Source organism: Limulus polyphemus, unplaced genomic scaffold, assembly GCF_000517525.1.
Source record: "Limulus polyphemus unplaced genomic scaffold, Limulus_polyphemus-2.1.2 Scaffold247, whole genome shotgun sequence".
Taxonomy (NCBI): Eukaryota; Metazoa; Arthropoda; class Merostomata; order Xiphosura; family Limulidae; genus Limulus; species Limulus polyphemus.
This window is the reverse complement of record NW_013665857.1, coordinates 443,035-471,025: the sequence shown is the minus strand read 5'-3', so window position 1 is coordinate 471,025 and position 27,991 is coordinate 443,035. Positions and strand designations below refer to the sequence as shown.

The 27,991-nt window shown below is 30.4% G+C and overlaps 1 protein-coding gene across 7 annotated transcripts in view; it reads right to left on the bottom strand.

Moving 5' to 3' along the window:
- Positions 1 to 8,939: 8,939 nt before the first annotated feature.
- LOC106478764 (disks large homolog 1-like) overlaps positions 8,940 to 27,991 on the bottom strand; it is a 124,391-nt gene continuing 105,339 nt past the window's right edge. For 5 of the 7 annotated variants that reach the window (XM_022382404.1, XM_022382406.1, XM_022382407.1 and 2 more), the window contains 14 exons: positions 26,808 to 26,964; positions 24,417 to 24,519; positions 23,166 to 23,268; positions 22,284 to 22,460; positions 20,897 to 20,966; positions 20,106 to 20,205; positions 18,828 to 18,848; positions 18,444 to 18,482; positions 16,497 to 16,547; positions 15,354 to 15,455; positions 14,214 to 14,386; positions 13,929 to 14,038; positions 11,789 to 11,880; positions 8,940 to 10,644 (listed from right to left, as the gene is read on the bottom strand). In XM_022382404.1, the coding sequence (XP_022238112.1) occupies positions 10,538 to 10,644; positions 11,789 to 11,880; positions 13,929 to 14,038; positions 14,214 to 14,386; positions 15,354 to 15,455; positions 16,497 to 16,547; positions 18,444 to 18,482; positions 18,828 to 18,848; positions 20,106 to 20,205; positions 20,897 to 20,966; positions 22,284 to 22,460; positions 23,166 to 23,268; positions 24,417 to 24,519; positions 26,808 to 26,964 (1,405 nt within the window). In that variant the 3' untranslated portion in view covers positions 8,940 to 10,537. The remainder of the gene's footprint in view (positions 10,645 to 11,788; positions 11,881 to 13,928; positions 14,039 to 14,213; positions 14,387 to 15,353; positions 15,456 to 16,496; positions 16,548 to 18,443; positions 18,483 to 18,827; positions 18,849 to 20,105; positions 20,206 to 20,896; positions 20,967 to 22,283; positions 22,461 to 23,165; positions 23,269 to 24,416; positions 24,520 to 26,807; positions 26,965 to 27,991) is intronic. The other 2 variants (XM_022382405.1, XM_013939326.2) reach the window with 2 other exon arrangements.

The window sequence follows — 27,991 nt, the reverse complement described above, 5'->3', positions numbered from 1 at the left end:
GCGAAATTCAAAACAAATCGTTAATTGTAAAAAAAAAAACATTTTTTTATTTATTATCTAACACTTGTTTTAATAGAACTGAATATCAACTAATAAATTCATTGAAAAATAAAATGAAATGAAACGTTAATATTCAAGCAGCTTACAAAACCTAATTAGGAAATGAGAGAAAATACGGAGAACCCAACTCAAAAATTCAAACAGTTCTGAGGGTTAGTCCTCAATTCAAATGTTGATACTCCTTTTCAGACTCATTTCCAGTTTGTTTGTTGTTATTTTTTTTGTCTTTGACAACCCCTTTCCAAATTTCTACCACGTTATAATACTGGATATGCCCCCTTATTTTTTTGGTAGGACCAACTTAATACTTTTCTTAAACTGATATATCAGTGAAAGTAGGGGCTGTGAAGAAGGCAAACAGGGGCTGACAAAATATGTTAGGTCCTTTGTATTTAAATTAGTGTATTTGTGCTTTAGTTTGATATATTGGAGCATAAAGAAACCTGTGTAGTTTACACATATTAATGTTTTTCTACTGTTGCAAGATTCTGGTTTAATAACATAAGAAGATTACTGGCTACTACATAGTATTAAAAGATGTTTAGTACAATCTATTGGATACTCTTCGCTACTATTACAAGATCAAGGATCAGTGAGACCAACTTATTACTCCACTACCATTACAAAATCCAGGATCACTGAGACCAACTTATTACTCCACTACCATCAAAAGATTCAGGATCATGAGACCAACTTATTACTCCACTACCATCACAAGATCCAGAATCAGTGAAACTAACTTGTTATTCCACTATTGTTACAAGGTCCAGGATCAGTACTGCTTGTTTGTTTTGGGATATTGACGAAAAGCTAAACATGCGCTAACTGTTCATAGTTTTCAACTGACAGACAAAGAGGGATAGCAACTAGTCAAGACCACCTTCTGCCAAGTCTTGGAAAACTCTTTATCAACGTATAATGGAAGTTACCGTCACTTTATAACGATCCCACAGTTAAAAGACGGAGCATTTTTTAACGTGTCTTTGTCTACAAAAGTGTGAAAGTGCATGTTTTTTTTTCTTAAGATTGTAAAACATACTTCCGCACGGTATGTTAAGCTCGTAACAAACCCAATCATATCTTTTCCCATATATATGTTTATAATCATTTTATCGCCATCCTCTTGGAACCACGACTTTAGCAAATCTAAATTTGCGTGCTAGCTACCCCTAATTTTCAACGGATAGATTAGAGGGAAGACAGCTAGTCAACAGTAGTTATCACCAACCCTTGGCCTACTACTGTTTGACCAAATAGTAAGATTTGGCCATCACCCTTATAATCCACCCATGGGCCCAAAATGTAGAGTTCTATTTTTTGTTTTTATGCGATGACGGTAGACGAATGATGGACCTACATATCTACAGTCCGACCTGCTAACCATTTGGCCACACTCGGACTCCAGGATCAATAAAATCAATTTGTTGCTTCATTATTATTACATGAATAATAAAACAATTTTCTTATAAGTGATAATAAAGTCCCCCAATGGAATACCGGTAAGTCTACGGACTTACAATACTAAAATCTAAGGTTTGTTCCCTGCGGTGGACACAAGAGATAACCTAATGTGGATTTTCTCTGAAACAAACAAACTATTAATAAAGTACGTTAGTATGGTCTAAATATACTTTTTACCCTAAGTGTTATGCAATGTATACTGGAAATTCCTTTGTAATGCTCCTCTTTTGTTTCTCGTGATTGACAACAATTTGGGTTCTTATACAAATCGTTTGACTTACCAGTTTTGTTTTTATTTATAGAAAAATAAAGCAAGTCATCAGAAGTCAGACAATATGTATTTACTTCGCTGTGTACAACAAAAAGCTCAATTCTAAACAATGGATAACAGTTATTACTATCGTAGTAGGTGGTCTACTGTTTAATAAATCTAGATTTAGAGATTTCCATGAGATAAGAATACTTAGTTTTGGGATTTGTTCAGACGTGTATTGAAGACTTGACTGCTGCTTATCCCAAAGACTGACCTTCTTTTTTCACATCTCTTTCAATGTCACAATTTTATGAATACCATACCACCTGTTGGTCAGGCCGCTCAGGGGAACATTGTCAGGAGGTAAGAGGAAATGACAGTATGACATGTTAACATTAGAGCTTAGCACATCTCATCTGAAAATAAACATATGAAAGGCGACATGAGTGTGCAGTTTGGCAGGATTAACTACATACATAGAACACCATTATAAATCTAATAGCAAAGCTAAAGCTATAAGTCTTTCTTTGAAATGTGTTTTATGACTGCACCGATTGGTGATTGATCAACTGTGTAACAGCAGTAGTTAGCGATACTGAATCATGTGTTCTATCCACTCGCAATGATTGATACTTAAGCATGTCTTGTACCAATTGCTGGATTGCAAGTACTACAGGGCCATTCAAACTTCGATATTTTTATAATTGTTTCCTTTCTGGATTAACAGACTATTCTATTTTTTATCCTGTATCAAACACGGAAGTTTTAATCCAACCTGTTCCTAAGAAAGTATTTGTACAACATAGTGGGAAGTTTTTCTTTGTTTTGGTTTACTTTTTATAATTAGAGCAATGTTCATTACTCTTTCAGTCTTCACACTGTCTTTCAGTTGTCAGAATTGCCAACGCGTATAGTGACACATATATCAAACCTTAAGTCTCACCCGTTCATCCGCAAAACCATTTGATCATTTAACTCTCGCACTTTTCCGGTGGTAATTGTTATTGGGAAACTTTCAAGGAAATACTAAGATAACACATCATGCAGATAGCAGTAAAAAACATGGCATTTTTGTCTTTTGTCAAAAAAGCTGTGGAACTGGTAGTTTGATCAGTTAAAATGTGCTTTACTAGGATTTGACCAGTTGGTAAGCCATGTGCACCGGAGCAGGTTCAACAGACCGGGCAACAGCCTGACCAATATTTTGTCACAGTAACTGTATGTTTTTTAAACTGTAACTTGCCCTTCAAAAATTGTTTCTAGGTAAACAGATAGACTTATAGTAGTATGTATGAATCAGTATAACAATGCATAATAAATTACATGTGTAATATACAAGTGTACATGCTTGTACTTGCTTATAGCTATGGTGACTATAAGTGACAGTGAGCACTTATTTTTGTGAATCATAAAGAAATACTTGCAAATAATTAATATTTTCAATAAATTATAGTAAAATTAGCACAAAATTCAATCTCAGAGAACCTATTTTTCAAAATTGTCCCGGGGGGGGGGTGCATGTCCCCAGACTTCCCTAGCACTGCCATACTTTGCACACTATTCCGAGTTTTCAAAATTGCTTCCTCCACCCCTGTAAGTGTGTTATACACAGATATAATGATACAAAAAATAAACATAAAACTGGGATTCTCTTTCACATCTAAGTTAAAGTGCATATTATCAAAGTTTCGTCAGGTTCTTAAAAATTAAAACATGCTAGGAACTGCACTTACATAGTTTTCATTTAAATCATAATCACTGTCATCATATTTGGGTGACTTCTCTCATTTTATCCATTATATATTCACCGTGCATCTTTTTCTCATCTTAAATATTTCAAGTATAGGAATCTTCGGCTTTCGTTAATAATTTTCTACCATCGCGATGACTTTTTAACACCTCATGAATTGTAGAAACCTATTTTTATACTCTTACACGTGTACATGTGTATGGACATGCACGTGTTCGATGTTATATCTTTTTAGATCTAAACAATTTATTTGGAGACGTATTTATCTAGACATTAATACAGGAAAATTTTGGTACGTGTTTCAAATACAAAGTAGTTCTCAAAATGATAATAATTAGAATTACTCTGAACTCTGTATAATTCTTATACGAAAGTTTTAGATATGTTTGTGTGTATTTTTAAAAATTTAATCATCTGTTACTTTTGATTTTTGATTCAGTTCTCAATAGCCTTTTTTTTTCATTTAATTATTATTTTATTTCTTACTTTAAAATCTGAGACTGGGCGTGGCCTAATATTAGCGTACCGAAACTCTGAAATCGTAAGTTCATGTTTTGCACCCCATTGCCCAAAATCGTGCTCCGTCTTTGGGGCTGAGGTTGCGTTATAAAACCGATAGTCAAATCCTATGCACTATTCGGTCAGATAAACTAGCGTAAGGGTTAACGGTTGGTGCTGTTGATTTGCCGCCTTTCTTCTAATTTATCAGTGAAAAATTAAGGATGGTTATGCGCAGATAACCCTTTGTGCAACTTTGCAAGAAAATTATGATGCAAACAAACATTTTAAACTGTTTCTTGTAAACTCTTTAGAAAAGCTGAAAGATTTTTTTGTGTGTGTTTTTATTGCTACCAGCAATTAAGCCATTTCACCCTTAAATAGAAAGGTATAACACTGCTCTTTAACATTCAGCAATAGTATTAATCAGGACTCTCAGACTTACCTGTGGCAGTACCTAACGCAAAATTGCTTTTCACCTGTGATTCGTAATTATTAACAGTTAATCAAGACTGACTTGAAAATAAATATTTCCAAAAGTACATGTCCGAGATTGTTCGACCGTACTTTATTTTTCTATGATGGTTGCTATAAACAAGCTTTTAAAAGAAAATTTGTGCCCGTGTACGTAGTTTTTAATCAATTGTTAGGTGACTGTGTATTTACTGCTCTTTGATAATAGACAGTGTCACATTCCTCAGTCACACAATAGGAACTGCATGTGTTTCGCCACCTAGTAGTCACTATGACTACTAAAACGAACTCGGTGTCTTTTGTGTATTCCAATTTATTAACTTATTACTTCACAGTTTACAGATGTTTGTTGAAACTGTTTATTTTTTATTTCAGTTAAAGCGGATAATATAGTGAAAGTATTTTTAGCTTAAAGTTCTTATAATATAATGATTTTATTCGAAATAAGAATATCAGAACAATCACATCACTAAAATAGCATCATATGTTCTACACTGTTATAGAGTAATATTTTAAAAAATTGAAAATAATGCAAATAACCTTTTAAAAATGGGGCACATTTAAGTTGATTCCTAATTATTATTGCATTCATCTCAGAGATTAGATTTGTTTGCATGTGAATGGTCAGTTTTCTGCCCGTTAATTTTCATCTTAGTTTTTCTTGTTTCATCACAATGAATAAGATATAAATATTACACTACAAATGCTTTCATTTTCGTGGCTCAGGTGAAAGGTCACATAGGGCTGATGCTTAGCTCCGGTTTCCTGTGACACAAGCGGATGATAATATTTTGATATTTCACCTGAACAGGATGCAAGACCAATGCAGGTTAACTTCCAGTAATTAGTTGATATCCATCTTAGAGCTGGATAGAGTGAAGCAGATTTTACCGTGGTAAAGTATCTTGCTCAAAGACTAGACGTGGGTAAGCTTCGAACCTGTGACCTTTCGATTACAAGCTATTTGAAAGGCTATGATTGTTCAGAGCCGAGTACGTTATATTTAAACTATGCAAACCATTCATACATCCAGATTATAAAGAAGTGTAAAGACCGAGGATTTAAAATTCCAACTTGATGGCATTGGAAATTAAATCAGTATGGATCAACTTAAGGAACTAAAACCATCCAGAAAGAGACCTGTAAGAAGTCATGATAAGCAAAGTGTAACATCGTATAACAGCTGAGACTCCACAAACACAGTTCGGTGGAAAAAAGAAAGATCTCTGTCTGGAAAAGCGTCGCAAATCACATGTACACAAATTGTTTCCACTATAAATCTGTTCAAGTGTTGCTAACTTCAAAAAGCTGGAGAATGAAACGGATATTCATACTATTCCATAAAAGCATACCAGTCAAGTTTCTGGGCAATCGAATTGTTAAAATGGACAATTAAAAACCATCGTCATCCTACACTAGACGGATTATGGAAGTAAGCAGGGAGGAGTGATAGGTTGGGGGCATGACAGCCTCACGATAGAGCCTTTTGCAATGAAAACTATGCTGCAGAATTATTGCCAAAATTTAAGGTCGTTATGTAGAGTATGCTTGGACATTGCGACATGAGCTTTAACAACGTAGTAACACTCCAAAATCATTATAATATAACCCACTCAACATCTGAATTTATGAAGCTTGTTGAAAGTCATTGCACAGTTTCATCAATCTTTTCAATAAAGTCATTTTTTTAACTATATGATTTTTTGTTTCTTCTGGTTATAGAACCATAGCTAAAAATCATCTGAACTCTTCACTATTGAACCTGTCCCACAACAATTTAAATCTGGATCTGTATTTGTGATCCAACAATTCACTACATTCTGTGTACTCCAACAAGGGGAGTGGCTTTTGAACAAGTATGCATATCTATATCTATCTGTGATTAATAAATTTATTTGGCAGTGTATTTTCAGCACAAAAAGTCAGCAGGATTGCTTTAGGGTATTTGAATCATCTTTAGCGGTTCCATGGGATACGAGCGTTGTGTCTTAATGGAATATTTAAAAAGTACAAATTCTGTCATTAGTGTGTTCGGTGAATTGTCTCTCCATTTTATTCAACAACATGGTTTTACGGTAAGGTAACCAAATCTCTCTTTTTTTTTCTGTTATATTAACATATTTTTCAATGCAAACATTGTGTTTATTTCAATTATAATATTCTACTTTTCAATGTTGGTACTACATTTTGTACATGTCTAAAAGTTACAGTAATCGAACTTTATTGCACTGTGGTACGATCATATATTAGCACTTTGTCCGCTAAAGTTAAAGCCATTATTTGTTTTTTGTAATTAAGTACAAAAGTACACAATGGGCTATCTGTGCTCTGCCCACCACGGGTATCGAAACCTGGTTTCTAGCGTTGTAAGTCCGAAAACATACCGCTGTGCCACTGGGGGGCTTAAAGCCATTAATCACAACAGATAATTATTGATGAACAGCACGGGCCAACCTTAAACGTAGCTATAACGTTTACTTCTAGCACTTGTAAAACAATACAACACTTTTATAAGGATAACCCGATTTTATTAAGGGAAAACAATAGAGAGAGGAGGAATTTTTATCATTTTACTTGAAGAAGTATTCGGCGGTGTTGCTCAGTCGGGTCATACGTATTAAACAACAGTCAATAAATGAAGTTAAAAGTAAGTAAGTGTATATTCGGTTTTGAATTATCCTTGAGAATTAGATTAAACGGTGGTCGAAAACATATTTTCTACAATAAGTTTAAACGAGATACATGTACGTCCTATTGTTCTCAGGTGATAGTTTAAGCCAAGATGAATGATCACTTTATCTACTTGGTTAATTCGTTGACCAGCAATATTTCGAATAAATAATAACTTTAAAAAATTTCTAATGAGCTCTCTCATAATTCATTAAATTGTATTTCTCTCTATATATATACTCAGTAGTTCTCTTTACGCATCATTCATTACTGTATTAACTCTACTGATGTAACATTGGTTAAAAGTCTCATTGAGCTTTTACTTGCATTAAATATCATTTGTCATCAGTCACTCAGCACTACTTTTTCTTTTTAGCATAAAATTCTTTTTTTTTGTCAACTTTTGTAAAGCTGAAAAACAATATCCATCTGCTGTGTTCTATCCTGTATATAAACAAACCCAAACTTTTTTTTTCTCTTTTGCAGCTATGAATATAAAAATTTAAGCACGGTAAATAGTTTACATTCGCTTTGGTTCATCTTTGTCTAGGAATTGTGGTATTAAAATTTTCAACATGATTGTCATCTTACGTGATCAGGTCGGAGACCTTTAAGATTCGGACACAGCCGTCCCTAAATTTGAGTTACTGACTAGAAGGAAAAAGACAACCAGCTAGCAATAACCATCGCTATAAGGACTTTCTCTGGCTTTTTGAACTAATAATGGGGATTGACTGTCACTTTTATAACGCATCCACAGATGAAAGTGCGGGAGCGTATTCAACAACATCACATGTCGAACCCCCAGCCCGACATATTAACCAATAGGCTACCAAGGACTGCAAAACAGCATGGTTGAACACAAGGTGGTTTATACGCTAGGCCTGTGAAGGTTACATAGCACCTTGTTGGAAGAAAAGTCTTCCTATTTTTGGCGCATACCAAGACGTTGCCAAACACCATCCGTTTAACATTATCAGGTAATATCTAATATCAATGTACTGAATATCTTCTTAAAATTTGTTCCAGACTGCACCTAAAAAAACACGCACACACACACAAAAGGACTCGTGTCACATAATCCCTACACAAACGATTTCTCCACCAAAGATGTTGACAGTGGTAATAAGCTACAGCATTAAATGCACAACATCTCGACCATTCACTATTCATGCCAACCAAGGTCGTCCATCAAAATACTCTAGAAATAGAAATGTCATATTCAAATTGATGCTGTATATTACATACTAATAAAAACTATTTAACTTTCGCATGTCAAATGGAACGTAAGTTGTATTCAAATTACTGTAGATGTTAATCAACACACACACACACACACACACACATTTAAGAGGATGTAAACAGTAAGAAAACTTTTTGGGTTGCTAAGATACGTAATCTAAAATTAGGCAACTTAAAATTCCACTTATTCTTATTTTATGTAATGTCCTGCTATACTTTGATAAACAAATATTAATATTTATTTAATCAAATAAGTACTATCGAATGTGCTACTAAATTATATTTTTTTGGAGAGAGGGGTTTTTCAAATTTGGATTTGGGAAAGTGTGTTCTGGTAGTTAGGTCAAATATCAAAACTATGTTCGTTATCCTTAATTTCTGTAAATAAAAGTTTGTAAGGTTACCGAGTGGAGAATCAAATCAGACTTACATATCACATTAGTAAGCTGAAATTAATAATATGCTTTGCAAAACTTTTTCTGCTATGATACTGAAAATAAATAAATCATTACAAATCAAAAAATAAACAGGTAACCAATCCCTCAAAAATCTTTATTGTTGAAATAAAAAAACAGTACATTTCAAACAAGATAATTTCGAAATTCATAACGAGCAGATTTAATGACTGAATAGAAGTATGATTAAAAAGAGTTCAATAACAGCTGGACTTTAAGGAGGATGTTTAGAAAAACAAATGATTACCTGATGGAGAAACGTGAAATAAAGTGATGACAAATGTTGGTTATTTTCTACAATAACACATTATTATAAGAAAAGTCTAGGTGTATACAGGTTTGAAAAATATTTCTTCAACTCAGTGAAACGACTTTTGAATCAATATCTATAATTACTAGTTGATTTATATGCAAGATCAAAAAATATGGAATCAAAGATAAGAATAAATATTAATATTTGCTCAAACAAGACAAGAATATTTTATTTCTGAGTAAGTTTAAAAAAAAAAAGAGGGGTTCATACGCACATACATATATGTGTATATATATATACATCATATTCACTTGAAGCAGCTAAATCGTAAGAACTGTGACCATCAACAAGTTTGATCCTTTGTATACACCACTAGTAACAGTAAACCACTTTTATAATGTATGAAAACGGTTCAATATTAATTGTGAATGTGGTTTTTAGTACTAATATACATAAAAAGTCTAACAGTTATCTTTTAATATAAAATAAAAATATCTCATGAACAAACTGGAGTCATACTGAAACAATTTAGGATTTGTCTTCTTTCTTTCTTTTTTTTTGTTGAATCTATAAGCCTATTTTGTTCAATCAATTCAGTGCAAACCACTTTTGTTGAATAGATATTTCCATGTCAATTAACAATGAATACAGCTGTCAAACATACAATTTTACAACATAAATGCAAAGATGTGGGTTTTACCAATAATAAGGAACTATTTTGGGCCTACACAAAAAAAGTTCTAGCCTTAAGTAACATTTATTTTTAAAATACCCATTAAAACATTTGAATTTCAATAAAAACATTTCATTCAAATTAAAATTGTGTAGAAATGTAAAACTTGTCTGGTTTCAAGTACACGAGTTAAAATGTTTTGTTCTTTCGTTCCAAGATGAATAACAGAAAATACACACACTGTACAGAGATACTAAACTCATTAAAAGTCTATTTTATCATACATACACATATTTAAGTTTAAGTTTCTTGATATGAGATGTTGGACGCTTTTTCTCTCTTTTTTTTTTTTTGTCATATGAGATTTTCAATACAAAGTAATAAAAAAAAAACGTTTCAAAACACTTTTACCAAATCCACAAGATGTTTACAATAAAACAGTGATAAAATACTGATTAAGATATATTCAAACTTCAGTCCATGTCCTGTTTTTTCACATTTAGGGAATGTAAACCCATCAGTAAATGGTTAACTTCATCACTAAATAGAATCTGTCTCTAATGGAGTTTGTCTACCTCTGGCCATTCAAAAACATTTCATTTTAATAAAACACTAACATTTCAACTCCTCCCAAACACACACAATATACTCCCACTGTTTACAATGCTGCAAGACCAAATCAAGAGAAGTGACATAAAATGCACAGTTCAAGTATCATTCGATCTGCGTCTTCTTTCTTGTAAAGTTCTTAGAGTTTTTCTTTAGCTGGCACCCAGATAAGGGAGCTGGACTGTTCGTCAATCATATGCTTCACTTTTACATATATTTCTTCCGGAGTATCACCTTGAATAATGCCTACAAAAAAATTTAAAAACATGAAAGTCTTAAACTATAAAGAAGGTATAATGTAAACTAATTCAAACTTGGTATAACAAAACAGACAATTAAATTTGATTTATGATTAGAAATTTTTTTCAAACTTTAGATTATACAACACAAATCAGACTCACCAATAGGCTATGTGTCTCACCTTTAAAAACATTTGTAACAACTTTGCAACATCTAAAATGTTTTTTTTAAACAAATATTGTATATTTTAGTAATCAGCCTTTTACAAAGTTGATAACACATTTCTATGGAAGGGGAGGACTGTATAAGGTGTTTAAATTCTGTATTTTACATTAGTGTAAAGATAATATTAGTTTGATTACTTTGATTAATGTGTTTAACATAACAGATAATTAAAATTGATTTATAATTAGAATTTTTTTTCAAACTTTAGATTATACGACACAAATCAGACTTGCCAATAAACTGTGTTATCTCACCTTTAAAAACATTTTTAACATCTTTGCAACATCTAAAATGTTTTATATTTCTATTTTAACAGATATTGTATTCATTAGTAATCAACTTTTTATGAAGTTGGTAACACATTTTTATGGAAGGGTGATGACTGTACAAAATGTTTAAATTCCGTATTTTACATTAGTGTAAAGATAATATTAATTTGATTACTTTTCTGATAAGCGTAAAAAACCAGATCATTAAAACAAGCTGTGTGTATGAAAGCAATAGAAATTCATATAATAATTTCATCATTATCTAGCTCTTCATCAAGAAATCCTTAAAAAGCTCTTTTAGTCCCCATCATTTGTCATCTACTGAAATATCAGGTGTTTAAAGTATGCCACGTGAAGTGATGATTTCTAGTTCGTTGAAATCTAAAGATTGGAAAATGAACTGATAAAATAGTCATATACTGACAACTGAAATTCACTTTGAATGCAAATGAGTATCATAAACTATTATTTTAATAATAGAGATGTTGTTTTGTTTGTGCAAAGCTACAAGAAGGGCTATCTCTTGAATCAAATCCCATATTTTAGCACTGTAAGTCTGTAAATTTACCTCGCTGACCCACAGGAGGACAATGATAGAGAAATAATGATTGTAATTCCAAAGTTTAGAAGAAAATGGTTGATAAAATGAATCTCACCAGTAAAACATTGGCCAAATTCATGCTCTGCTTTAATTGAATTATTATAGATTTTCTTAGCTTGATCTTCAGTCATCCTCTTATTCATCTCCCTAAAGTAAGAGAAAAAAACATGAGTGAGCACAATGCTTTAATACTGCTTCTTAAGAAAATATGTTTCATATATTTAAATTAATTAGATGTGCAGTGAAACTTTTTTTTTTTTTGCTTTTAAGATTACTATACAATTTTGATGGGTTTACTTTTGGTAATGTCTGAAATTTGAAATTTCCTACTTTTAAAACAATGTTTTTAATTTTTATTTAATTATGATCCAGTCATTCAATCTACTTATTATTTAAATCTCATGTTGCTTTTACTTGATAGTTTTTAATTTACCTGCAAACTATTAAAGACTGGTAAGTAGCCATCAAACAGCTGTAATAGTGAAATCAAGAGTAAAGGAAAATAAATACTATCATAGTAATTTTCTTACACTCATTCAAACCGTTATTACTTTTGTATTATGCATAGGTAATTCTTACACAGAAACTTTACAGTTATAAGTTGAATTAAATCTTTAGAAGTTTCTCTGACAATACTTGAACAGTTCTATAAAACACATATGTTGTTCTTAAAGTACAAAGAAGTGTATCATTTGACATACTGTACATAGTATATCATTCTAAACATATATTTTAGTAAACAATGTAACAGTAGTAGTAAAATAAAGTATTCATGAGAATAACATTGCAATGTTAAACAAAGTGACCTTTTAAAATCCAGACATTTAATAAATTTAATAAACTAACAAAGCTGTTGCAAAGCTGAAAAAGTATTTGATTTTCGAGCAGAGGTTCTTTTCAGAATTCAAATTCCAATGAAACATAGGTTTGAAAATTCATGTTTTTAATAAGATAAAAAGAGAGAACATCCCCTTAGTATTCAACTTATAAAGTACCTATACCTATTGTTTATTGATTATTAATTTTAATATCTAATTTCATAAAAGGTAACAGAAGTTAATACTAATACAGATGATGCTTGTACATTGTGTTTTAAGTACCAAGGAGATGCAAATAACCCTATAAGTCTAGTTCTTATAAATAGCAGCTGAGAATCACCAATTTACAAATACTTTGTGTGAAAAGGACATTTTAACAAAATCAAGTAAAATTAGTCTTTAATACAAAATAAGATATTTGAGACATATCTTGATAAACTATAATCCACGAATATTTTGAGATAATCATCAAGTAACACTATTTAAGCATATACTAGACAATATGTACAATGAAATTTAACAGTGATAAACACTTTTTTTTAACTAAGATTAAGAAAAGTGTATCATATATTAATCACACTATAAACAAAAACTAAATTAAAAAGGAAATAAATTTTCTCCTTGAAATTAAAAATACACACTATGACAAGCATCTGGATAAAAAAGTTATACTGATATACATGGTTTCAAATATTAGTGGAATTGTTGTAACACTTTTGATGGTACCAAAAAATATTATAGCAAATGGCCAACAAAAATGGCAAGAATAGCAACTTTAGTCAGGTAGCTTTCTATCACAAGCTTTCATAAATCATCCCTCTTCCATCAAACTTTTCAACATTGTTTTATCAAACATACTGTTGGTGTGAACGTGCTTTTTGTAGTCACTATCCAGTGTATAGGTTTTTCTCATAGTGACTACAAAGCCTGTTCACACCAACAGTATGTTTGATACTTTTCACTATGATATAGGTCCAGCTTACCTCTCGTTGGTTAACTTGTGTTTAGGGTTACTGATGAGGAGTGGAATTCTCCGAAACTAGTATAACCCAATAACACACGTTGATCAAAGTGTAGATTGAATTAGACCTCCCTTGAACTTAGACTTTGAAATTAAAAAATTTTTGGAATACTAAGTTTATTTATTAACATTGCTTTATGCTGTCAGTCATACCTCTGTCTTTTTTGACTGAAAATTTATCACTGTCCAACAGTGTATGCTTATCAGAAAGCTAGCAAGTTGCATAATTTGAACTTATATGAATAGAAAAATCTTAAGCATTAGAATATTAATCATTAAATACTGTGGTGGATGTTAACTAGACTTAGACTATAGTACAAGCTTATCAGAACATGTAATTTTACTTGAAAACTTACAGGATTGATTCTACAGATTTTGGCTTGATGAATATTGCAATAGGATGGAGGTCAACCAGTTGGAGTCTCTTTATCGCACTTCCACTAACATCAAGAATACAGTGCTTACCCTGTTGAGAAAAACAATATATAGTATTAGATAGTTCTGCAAATACGTGTAGTACAAGGACTGGTCAGATAATACCATTATATAAAAAAAAAACTTGGTGCATTTTGGTTACTCTATATTGTAATATTAATTTTTGTAAAATATTTTTGCTACACAAATATCGTTTCATTACTTACACTCTCAGCTACATCTCGTACAGCTTTGGCACTAGTACCATACAAGTTGTCATTGTACTGACCAGCCTCTGTAAACATGTGGTTTTGAATGTCCAATTCCATCTGTTCTCGAGATTCTACAAAATGGTAATCGTGACCATCAACTTCATGATCACGTTTTGGACGAGTTGTGTCTGAGAAAGATCAAACCTATATGTTAAGCTACTGTATATATCAATTTTTTTATAGTCACAAAAAAACAACCTCATTTTGCATAATTTATCTATGGAAAACTATAAGAATGTGTAAAAAAAAAAAAGGAAGTCTACACAAATAAGATATATATGTTACATTAATGGAAACTAAATAGCAGAGAAACTGATTTTGGGGTAGTTAAAAATACTAACTTCTCTACTCGTTACCATTAAAAAAAAACAACTAAAAAACCATTGTATTAATTATTAGTTAGTCACTCAATGAAGAATGATTCACCATAACCTTTGTCTTCACCTTCAAATTCTCATATCATTTATTTTTTGTTCTCTGTTTATAATATTAATAATCTGGTTCTTTTTAAGAGTAACTATAAAGTATTTATCCACATGCAGTACATAAAGTTAAATATGTGAAAGTGATGTATCACTTTTTAATGTAGTTTCTAACATTAAAATAAAGTTCCAACACAAAACAAAAGAATAATTTGAAAACACCATTCCTAATATTTTAAAAATGATCCTGTGTTTAACTACTCTGAGCAAGTTAGTTGTCACTGAAGCAAAAAAAAAAAAAAAACAACTAAGGATAACAAAACATTACTTGATTTTGGTAAAGTATAAACCTGAAAATTATCACTCTTAACTTTCAATATTAAGTGAAATAAAAGAATTAACGAATTCTCTATCTTAGATTTCAATGTAGAAAATTAAAGCTACAGATTTGTTTTTAATCTATCTAGTATTGTTACCACCTGATATTAATCATTATTCTCAGCAATTTGAAAAGTAAACTCAGGTTTATAATTAAATATTTCTTCTACATTACCTATTTATATCTTAAACAGCTAAGACTTAAAACTGATACAAACTCTTTGTTGCTCTAGATTTTTTAGGCTTGTGAACAAAAGTAAAAAAAGTTTAGATTAATAAGATAAATTAAACTTACGAGGTACACAATTACCAAATCTGTCCGGATGCTCACACACTAAATCTTCATTAACTCGGTCTTTCAGAAAACCCAAAATAATAACTGGTCTAGTGTAAGAAACTACAGAGAGAAAATGAAAAACAGATTCCATAATGGCAAACAAGCTGAAGCTAAACATCCTTCCACTTCAGTCAGATTTAAGTAAATGTTCAATTATTTTAAAATATATTTATATTAGGAGTATAAAAAATAATCAAACTACAATAAGGATTTTAATAACAATTATAAATGTTGCACAGTTAAGTAGCTTCTTTTAACTCCAAATGATAAAAGTTAACTAGATCAGTACTTTATATGAAAAAAAATTATCAATGTAAATCACTAACTCACTGTGATTGGTTTAAAAGGAAAAAACTATTAAATTGTACATCTTTATAATATAATGACCAGTTAAAGGCTATAGTTTAACTAATATTTTGCTTATAAGTACAGGTAATAAAATAAACATATATAAACATATGTAAGAAAATTCTATGAAACTATTTAACTTTAATATGTATGGCAGCCTATCACATTGCAACAATGACTACTATAACGAGACACACTGGGATCTATAGTCCAGCAATTATCAAGCTGTAAACAGCTAACATCAAATGTAGGATCTTTGATAAGTCTTGTTGCTTTTTTAAATAATTACTTCTTAAAGTTGTTAAAAAAATAACACATATTCATGAAATTAAAGAAACAGAGCAAAACTCCATGAGACACGAAAAAATAATCCTGATAAACTGTCTGAAACTTACTAAAAAAATATATAAAAATTTCTTGATTACCAAATCAGGTGCATTTTCTTCATCTAAGTTTTGAATAAATTATGAAGTAAAATTTCCAGAAACAATAGTTTTCTCTGATGACATAAACTATGACTGATTGTGTAAATAATTTGGTAAATTAGTAAAGGCTATCAAAATTTCTGTTTGCTTTATAAATAGACCAAAAATATTATGAACTACTTCAGGAACTGGCAATATATCAAAATGCTACAATATTCTTGGTAGTAGCACACAGAATAGAGATAGCTGAGAGAAAACAATGAAGAAAAACAAAACAACAACTACAGGAGGGGAGGGAGAGCCAGACTGAAATGAAAACAAAACTTACTTTCTTGTTGTGTAACTGCTTCATATGATAAGACAGGTTCTTCTGTCACTCCTACAATAAATTTCTTCTATTAATAATCCTTACAATAAATAAAATATATGTCCCAAATCAATACACAATATATTTGTTATTATGAAAACCATAAAGTGTAAACAATTACGACGTCAAATTCAATGACGAGGAACCCACTTTGAGACTAATAATGGTTGGAGACGGCTTGAATGGGTAATGAAAAAACTTTAATATAAGTTTAACACAACAGCAAATGTACAACGTTTTGACAAGGTTTTGTCATCATCAGGTACAAGATGATGTCAGAACCTTGTCGAAACATAGTACATTTGCTGTTATGTTAAACTTGTATTAAAGTTTTTCTTCACTACCCATTCAAGCCATCTCCAACCATTATTAATTATGACGTCAGTTATCCTCCATAATTCTTAGTTCAAGAAAAGATTAAATACAACTTTAATAAGTACACCACAAAGACAAAACTGAGATATACTAAAAAATTAATCATAAATTTTCTATATTGATTATAAAACAAAGCAAGCAAATTAAGTTAAAGGAAAATTAGTTTGCAGAAGTTGAAAGTAAATACATTTGGTTGTTATAATAGAATAATGGTTATTTATATATTTAATGAAATTAAAAATAAATCTATGCACAGGATTTTCACCAATTATATCCAACATAAACCACAATGTTTTACATCAGAAAACAAGCTTGCAAATGACTTCAAAAATAAAACAACGCTTTACTGTAAAACACCTACATACATTAATAATCTTTATCCAATTTCAACATGTCTATTTCAAAAACAAATATCCATTAGATAATTCTGAAGCATCATCATTATCATATCAAATATTCTAATAGAGACAATGAAACCAAAAAACATTTTTGTTATGAGAAATTTCAATTAAACAACACAATAAATGTGATCTTTCAAACTTGGCTTTACAATCTCACGTTCATATAAAATATTTCAAACTTTTAACCAACCAAAAAGGAGACACGCGAGCCTTCAGTTCTTCACAAACTAGTACTGGAAAACCAAATTAGGTTTGTAAACTAATGACTTTATTTTTTTAGATATCATTTAAATTTATGAAACAAAATGATCAGAAAGCATTCATTATTCGAAACACAAATACACGTTCAAAAGTATATATTTCAATAGATGTCTATCATAGTACACAGAGAATTATTGTTACATTATCATTTATTTGCTGTGTATGTGCAATTTCTTTTTGAGGTTATTTATACAATTTAGATTGATTTTCAATACTTACAGGCAATTTAATATTTATAATTTTGTTATATCTAAAAATGTATCAAGTGGTTTGATCAAGTACCTTTAAATATTATTAATGTTAGTTTTGAAGTGAATAATTTTGTTTCAAACAGGCTGATAAAGCTTTCTTTTCTAGTATATTTTTATGTTAAACAATAACTGTATACAAATAATCCAATATTTTAATTTACCTTAGTACATTTCTGGTGGACGTTCTTTGCTTGAAATATTTGGATATCTTATTATTAAAAGAAAAACAATCCATGACATACATATTCAGAACCATATGATGTCAATGATTTCCAATTTTAAATGTCTGGGGTGAAGGTTCTTATCTACAAATGTCACTGATTGTATTCTAGTATTTTTATATCATATATCATTACAAGAGAAGAGATATGCCTTTTGCCAAATCAGCTTCTAAAGTCAAAGGTCAAGACAGTGTATTATTGATTCAAATCATTACACTTACATCATATGTCAACACAATCAAAATCAAAACATGGGGTAAAAAATAAATTAAACTCTTTATCTTTTATAAACTATAGTTATTTACACAAGATTGAACATAAAGAAAAACGTTTTTTGTTCCCCTTTGAACACAACAGTCACACATTCAGAAATAAAGAAAAATCAATAAATGTACTTACTGGATTCATTTTCACTGGCTGCCAAAGTGTTCACTTGATCTAAACAACAACAACAAAAAATTGAACAAGTAAATCATGAGACAAATAAATACAACTGAAAAAATAAAAAAAGCTGAAACAGCATGAGAAAATAATACTGACATCTAGCTTTTTCCAGGAAAGATCCACATAATGACAGTAAAATATTATATCATTTAAAAGGTATCAAATATATCTAAAAAAAATCATGAAATACCCTATAAAGAACAACGCTGCAAATACATTAACAATATAACTTGAAAACCTGTATATGTGAGCTTATTTTCTGTAGGTTTTCATGACAAGGTTTATAAATATAACTTCAAGAAGATGTATGGAAAAAAAAAATCACTACCATCAACCTACCATGTAATGGTAATCCATCTGCTGGTAGCAAGAAAAAAAGACAAAAAAAAGTTTTCAATCAATATACTTCACAAACTGTGAGGATCAAAGCAGCGTGAACAAAAATAATGACTTAGAAACATTATTCAAATCTTCAATGAACAATTACAACTACTAAATTACAAAACAATATCATTCCACTGAGATGATTATCACACCATTTTGATATAGTGACTATATGTTTTAAAAATTACTAACGTAATACCATACACTAATTATACACATAACCATGCAATACTTTAATGGGGCACTTACACAGTTTTTAGTAATTTTCATTCTAGCATCATGCATTCTAGCAAAAGAAAAGTAACCATCAGTACAATGGTTGAATCATCAACTATTACCCCCCACCGCTGGTGTTGTTGTGTTAATAAATATGGTGTACCTGTATGTGTGTGTGCATTAATTTGATATTATATTTTCTTTTTCACAAAAGTCAAATTTACATATTTTGTAGATGGTAAACTTGGTGCTTGAACCCTGCAATCAATATGGGTCTTCCTCATCCCCAAGGTAAATGAACCATGAAGTGTGATTAACATCTACTGTTTAGTACTCTATAGTTATCATACGAAAATTATATGTCTACAGACAGACAAACAAGGTAGCCACCAGATCCCTTGACCTTTTTTTAATTGGGAGCAAAATTACTTAGTATTATGAAATAAAACCTTATTGATTTTAACAATTTTATCTAATAATAAAATCAGGCTTAGCCAGTATTGTCAAGCTGATTCAACACTGAAGCGACACTACTTAAACAATGAACTAATTTAATTCCTCCTGTTGAATAACCAGTGAAACAACATGGATAAGAAAAACAGTTTGCTTACAAAATCAAAAAGATGTATGAAGTTAAGCCAGTCAGTGCTGCATTAGGATATGCATTTATAGTTTGTCATACTTATTAACTTAGCACTCAAAACATTACTTGTACCACTGTAAAGAGCATTATACTTACTATTTGTTTTTCCTAAACAATGATTTTTAGTAAAAATGGAAATTGAACATACGGGAAGTAAATACACAGGGGTTGCATGTACTGTACTCTCTAAAATAGATATAAAAAGATTATAAGAGGATAATTTGAACTTTCCACTCACCTAATGGTGTTAGTTTCATCACGGTAAAAAGTCTTTTAATTTGTTTAAACAGTTAGGTAATTCAATATGTAAAAGACATGCAACCTTTAAAACACTAAAACTTGAACAAAATGAGTTGTAAGAGATTATAACTTACTTTCACCATCACTGCTATCATCAATAATATTATCTTTACTCTTCATAAATGGAAACTTTCTTGAGAAGGAAAAGTTTTTCTTTTTTCTCTCCAAACTCAGCTGTAAAGAAATATAATAATCATTACAACAAAAAAAAACACTTCTTTCTACCTGATGATGACAGAACCTTGTCGAAACGTTGTACATTTGTTGTTATGTTAAACTTATATAAAAGTTTTTCTTCATTACCCATTCAAGCCATCTCCAAACATTATTAGTACCAAAGTGGGTTCTTAGTCATCGATTCAAACTTCTTTTTTAAGATATAAATAAGTATTTTATAACATCTTTTGTGTATATCATATTCTTCTTCTACAAAAAAAAAACATAAGACAAAGAAGTACCTCTTCTCCTAGATTTTGTGCAGCTTTACAATCTCTGCACTTAATTTCAAAATTATGCACCATAAAGTTTAAATTACAGAACTTTGATACAAGAACAATGAGGAATAGATAAATTTCAAATCCTGTTCTACAATGTACCTAACTTTGATCTATTGTAATAAAAAAGTATCTACAATAAAAAACAAAAACATACTGATTATTGAATCTTATAATAAATCTAAAACTATGGATTGTCAGTTCCATATCTAGTGTTTTATGATAACTATAAGATTATGTTTCTTATTTCCAAATGAACAAAAGATTATAATTGTTTATACAAAATTTTTCACTGCATTCTTTTTGCTGTTACTCAATCATCGTTATTCTGATTAATCTCCTGCATGTAATTAAAAAGAAAGGAGCCTTACTTTTCCATTGTACTGGCATTTTCCTTCAAATTTGACAGATTTTAATCTTGCTCTTTCCTTCCTTTCAACTCTTTAAAAAAGTGCAAGAAAAAATTAAGTTTGCACCTAAAACTTTGAACAGTATATCTGTACTTAAAATCATAATAAAAACATCAAAAAACTTTAACAATAAGCTGAAAAAAGTTTAGAGTTCCAGTGAAATTTTCTTAAAATAATGTTTTGTTATCCCAGTACATTGCCAAGTGATTATGATCTCTAAACAATGTTGTATACATTTTCTATATATGTTTCTTATTTATGTACATTTAGGGTTGGTTCATTAGACTTATCTTGTATTCGAGAAGAAATGTTGATCATAATTCTGAATTTACTATGTGTATCTAAACAAAATATGGCAAGCTTTAAGTAAAATGTACAAATATATGTGTATTTAAGATATGTCTGTGAACTGACAATGCCAGTCTGACTCAGACTCTGACAAGTTGGAGTGCAAACTGATTTCAATTCGAAGAATAAAAATACATTTGTCCATTGTCAAGTTGGCATAATGCATTTGCATAACCTCCAAAATACATTTCTATATGTTGTATCTGGTGTTTACTCTTCATTAGTACAGACTGCTGTTAAATCGGCTATATAGGGTAAAATGAACAGTTGATAACTGTAACATCAAATATATGATATAATAATGTTTAATGGCAATCTGTAAAAGATCGTAACATGTGCACTTTAACCCAACCCATGTACATAGGGCTAAGGAATCAGAAACACAAAAAGACACATCCTTTATTCATTTTTAAATAAGACTTGTATTGAGAAATAAGTTCAGCTATTTATTGTCAATGATCAGTCTATAATACTTTATGACAGCATGACTCAAAACATATTTTTTTTAACTTAACACTATCTCTTTTCACAATTTAATAACTTCTGAAAACTGTTGACAAGTGTATGTAATTTTTAAAAATTCTAATCAAAAATCTTAAATGAAACTGGGTCAGCTGTGACTTCTACATAAGTATATACTAAAATTCATACTACCCCTTCATAGACCTCACAATAGCAACTTGTGTAACAACAACAAACCCAATGACTTAGTGATCGGTTTGTAATAAGTAGCTTTTGAACTACTAAAGAAAATGTTGTCTTAACATTAAAATACACACTCCAATTTACAGTTTCAAAGTGATATTTATACACAGTTTTTACTAATATAATTCCATTCATTCAATTTACTTTCTCCACCATCAGTATCCCAAGAGATATAAATGGTCTAAAAACAACGGGTATTATGATCCCAAGTAAAATCACATCCCTTACTCAATTTTGTCAAGATTTACCAAAGTTATTTTCATTAGGCAAAATTCTAATGTATTATATTTTTTACCTGGTTTTACTAGGAATAATACCAATAATATCATCTTTGCCATCAGGTTGTATGATTCTAGCCTGCCACCATTCATCATCGCTAGCATTTATGACATGCAGAATATCACCAAACTGAAAGGCTAACCCTCGACTAGGCAAACCACTATCCCTTGAGGGTTCATAGTCAAACAGTGCTCTAAACAAATAAAAATCTTTAAATTGCAATATCCAGTCAGGTAGAAGATTTAACATTGGTATATCCTCTACAATTAAGATCTTTACTATTTTAAAATCATTATTCATAAAATTCCTATAAAAACATCAATTGAAACAAATATCTCTTAAAAGAGATCAGTTATTCAATCTGGTTAAATTATATAGCAAATTTAATTTATTGAAATAATACATCAGCACGTAATGATAGATGTTCATTTTTATTTCATAAGAATTTGAATAGAAAAAAGCAATTATGATTTAGAAGTTTATAAAATTAAAACTAAAAACATTTATCACAGTGCCTATTTTATATGTCTAATAAATTCACTTCTAAAATACTAAGGTCTTTAAAATCATAAAAATAACTAACAATATTTACAAGACACTGGCATATTAAGCCAAAGCTTATAGAAATGTTTATAACAGTATCTCACAAGAGTTACATTATCTTGAAATATTTTTTTTGTCAAGGGATCTAAATGACTTAGTATTTGAAGTAATAAATGCTCTGATTCTTTTATTAGTCACTGTGATTATTCCCTATAACATTGGTATTAGCTACTAACATGACTTAAAAACAACGACTGATGAAAAATACATAATTTAATATGCCTTAGATCACTCAAACATGAAAAAAAAGGTGTGTGTCACACAGTTCATCAATATTGGTGACATGACTACTTACCTAACATATAGTGAACGTTTCTGAGATGTTCTTAAGCTACCTGCTGTAGTATTTAGCATTTGTTCTCTCAGATCATGAATCTTTGCTTCAAATCGATTGTATTCTGTTTGAAAGAAATCAAAATGTTCAGATCAAACAACTCTTCCAAATGTGGAAATAAACATTGTTTAAAACAGATTCAAAATAAAAACATATATTTAAGAACTACATCAAATGCACTAAATAAATTTTAAAAAGTAAGACCTGTATGATTTAATAGATGCATGGATAAAAGACTGACTGGAGCATTAGGACCATAGATGAAATACAGAGGGTTATGTATATTATATTAAAACAATTATGAATACGTAAATCAGTAAATAATGTGATAACCACAGCTAATATAAAGTTTTGGTTGAACAGCATGCATTAAAATTATGTTTTTTCACTGTTTGATATTTCATAAGTGTGATGATACCAAAAACTGATTGTTTCTAGCAAAGGTATGTAACGGCCCTTTCTGGTGAAAAATATTTATAAATTCAGATCATGGAGGTGTGTTCAGATTGGGGATTTAGGATTTCCAAAATGAAGATACTTAGTGGCATTGGGAATTAAAGAAATATGGATCAACCTGTAGTACCAAGACAATTTAGAAAGGGGCCTGTCACAAGTCATACTCAAGCCATGGTAAGCAAAGTGTAGTCTACTGTAATAGGTGAGAATCTACAAAAACAAAGATCAATGGTAAAAGTCTTCCACATGCCCTAGGCAACAGTACACAATATAACCAGAAAGGATTTACATCAGGAAAATCAACATATCATGAGTTCATAAGTTACTTCCATGACATATCCATTTAACCATTTCACACCACAACCAGATAGAGAACAAAATGGGTATTCATGTTATGTCATATAAAGGCATGCTGGTTAAGTTACCAAACACAGTGTATATGGATTTTTGTGCAATCATACTGTTGAAACAGGCAGTGGAAACCATTGTCCTCATATAATAAATTATGGAAACATTGCAAGAAGGAGTGATGTGCTTTGGACATGACAGCCTTATGATGGAGCCTTTTGCAATGGAAACTATATTGCAGGAATATTGTCAAAATGCAAGGTCATCAAATAGAGCATGACCAGATCTAGCAACTTGGGCTGTAACGATGTGGTGAGGCACATAAATCGTCTTAACATAACATACTTAACCTCTGTTAATGTTACAAAAACCCTACTATTTCTTGCTTATAAGACATAAAATTCATACCTTCAGGCCTATATTGTACAACAAGTACTACACTGTGTCCAGCACCTTTTAATACCGCTGCTGCCTGTTCATGTGTAGCATGATGAAGATCAATTCCATTTACCTAAGTAAACATAAAATTAAAATGGCAAGTAAATAAAAAAAGTCTTGCTTTTCCATTTAAACAAAAACTGTCTGTGCTTCTTAATATTAAATCCTTGTTTTACTAGTTGAAAATAATACTGAACAATACTATATATCATAACAATCTCATAAAGCATCTTTGAAGGAAAGTATAAGGGTGAAAGGTTGATAAGCATCATGCACCAACACGAGTCTCCACTTGGGTTGCCATATCAAAAATGCATCTAATGTTTTTTTGATAATTAAATATCAAACATTTTTAAGTATCCTATCTCACTTCACTAATATATAAACAAATTATATCTAAGTCAATCATATTAACATACTGCCTTATTTTGTCACATATTTGACTCTACATTATTCCATTTCATTAGTATCTATTAGTTCTTATTATATCATGTTAAAATTGGATTAAACTCAAATTGTATCTCTTATCCTTTTATTAGTATATAACCACTTTTCAAAAACAACCTACCTCATTTTGTTAATATATCTATGAATAGTATTCTTTTCTATTTAAACAGAATCCAATCACCTAAACAATGAGGCCATAGGTAGTGCTTGTTTTTAACCCAAAAGTCACAGTAAAATCTGATCATTACGTTGTATAAACATGAACAATCCACACAAAAGCAAATTTACATTTCAGTGTATTTAAAATGTATGGAATATTCTATAATACTGTTAATGTGTGAGTAGAATTATTACAAAAGTGAAGTAAGTCAATTATGAATTCGAGTGAAATGCTAAAGGAATGTATATGTAACAATATTAATAAAGTAAGAGTAGAAATTACTGAAATAGGAGAAGATTACTGACAATGCGGTCTTAAATACATATATATGAAATGAGAAAGTCGAGTACTAAATAAAAAAATGATTAAATCAATGTGCAACAAACATAGATCTGATAATGTAGAATTATACATTGATAAAGTATAAGTATAAAATAATTATGGTTTCACATCAATGGAAAAAAAAAAGCTTTAAATAATACATCTTTGAACATGAATAGAGTAGAACAGTAGTAAGATAGATTCAACATAAATACAACTGGTGAATACTAGTAATGTAAGTTTTGATATATTAATGAAGTAAAGAATGATTATAAAATAACAGGGTCATGTGTTTTATAACTGAGGAGGCTTGGTAATGAAAAGAAGATGGATTCCTATAAAATAAAAGTGAAAAAGGCAAGTCAAGTTTTAATCAAATGGGAATAGTATTTTTTGTGCTATTTGTTTTATAATAACCTAAAGTAGTTTAGTAAATCTTGTAGGAAGTATCATTGCATGTTGACTATAACATTTTGGAAATTATCAACAATAAATCATTAAAATAGCAGCATATCTTATATATATATATATATTGCAAATCATGGTGTCTGCCCGAGTGTTCGTCTGTCTCCCGTTTACAGCAGCCACTTTCCATGCTGAATTTAAAAAGCTGTGCATGCAAGCAAAGTTCAACATTTACTTTTGAAATGATGGGAGAAAAGGCATGAATAATGTTGATGCTAATCAGGATAATCTACACTAAATTGTTAGGAATTAATTACATTATCATTCATATAGCAGGATAATCTACACTAAATTGATAGGAATTAATTACACTATCATTCACAAAACAGGATATTCTACACTAAAATGTTAGGAATTAATTACACTATCATTCACAAAACAGGATATTCTACACTAAAATGTTAGGAATTAATTACACTATCATTCACATTTCAAAATGTGACATAACTTGAAAAACAAAATGTAGATTTACCCTATGTTATTGTTGAGTGGTTCTTAGCATGACTGAAATGCTCAACAATTACTTTTCACGGTGGGCAGTATAAGTAGCTCAGAACTTTGGCTCCGAGTGAAACCATAAGTGCAATCTAATTAACCTTTTTAAAGTCCATGAAATAATTGGAATTGATAGATTATCCTAAACTTTTTCCGTCATTGGGGACGGGTACTTTTGGTTGTTTAATATAACTTCGTAGTAAAATGCTAAGCTAACTTTTGATCAATATTTGGTTAAAATTTTAATTTTGACACCTGTAGTTATTATAAATAAAACTTACAAAATAAAGTACAACACTGCAATACCTTGTTATCGACACAGAAAATCTAGTTAACAATAACTAAACCAAAATACCAATATGCCATTTCAGTTACAGTGTTCTTTGATCAATGCTTTACCATTTAAACTACACACAAGCAACCGATCCTTAAATGTTTTTTATATATAACTACAGTAGGTAAGCATTTCTTACTGAGAGTATTTGGTCTCCTCTCCTCAGTTCCCCACAGAGGTCAGCAGCTCCTCCAGCCAAAATGAAAGAGATGAAAATACCTTCTCTGTCTTCACCACCAACAATGTTAAACCCCAAACCTAATTCTCCTTTCGATAATATCACTTTTCTGGGTTCTCTACAGAATAAAAAAAAAGTAGTTTCAAATCTTCCACAAGTGACCAGGACACATCAAAGAAAATGAGCAATTCTGCAAGGATAGCTCGAACTGGGTGAACTATAAAGAAGGCAACTGTGGTAATAAACAGTACTGAAATAAAATTATCTCACAGGAGGAAATATGGTAAAAATACATGCATCATAAATTTAAAAGTGATATATGGTATTAAATGACTAAGCTGGCAAGATTAGGAATTTGTTTAGGTCTACTGCACACACATGGCACAAAACTGTGCTTGTAAAGACAATTAAAACTATCATTTATGCATGAGAAACTATAATCAGGAGTCCTTCTTTGCTGGAATGTTTCAGTAATTGTCTTAACTATTTTAACACATTACTGTTGATTGAAAACAGTACTGTTAATATACATTTATAAAAATATTATTAGAAATGTTTCATCACAAACATTACACTTCTGGATTTGACAGCAGCAGTGCCAATGAATACCCTGTCAATCTAAAAAACTACAAAAACTTAAACCTGAATAATTACAATTGTAAAATTCCCAACACAAAGGACCCATACTATACTTTCATAAATTCATTTTAAGTTTTCCTTAATAAACTTCTATTATTTTCACCATGTACGGTACTAAAAAATATTGTCAATAAACAATGATAAAATCACCCTTTAAATATAACTTATGAGGACACATAACAAGTACAAACTTAAGACACTTGGTGATGATTCTGATTGGTTCAGAAAATAATGGGAACATTTCAGTTTGTAGCACATTCAAATTAATGTATGCTATCACATTTTTATTTTTTGTGTTTCACAAAAAACTTGGGTCACATTAAACAATAAAACAGGCTTAATCATATTTATTACTTCTCTGTAACAGTGTTATTAACTTTGGTATACACAGCACTGGAAAATAACTACCGTATTTTTCGGTGTATAAAATCTGATTGCGTCCTATACACCGAAGGTATGAATAATATATATACGATATACACAAACCATGTGTAAATATATTTAAA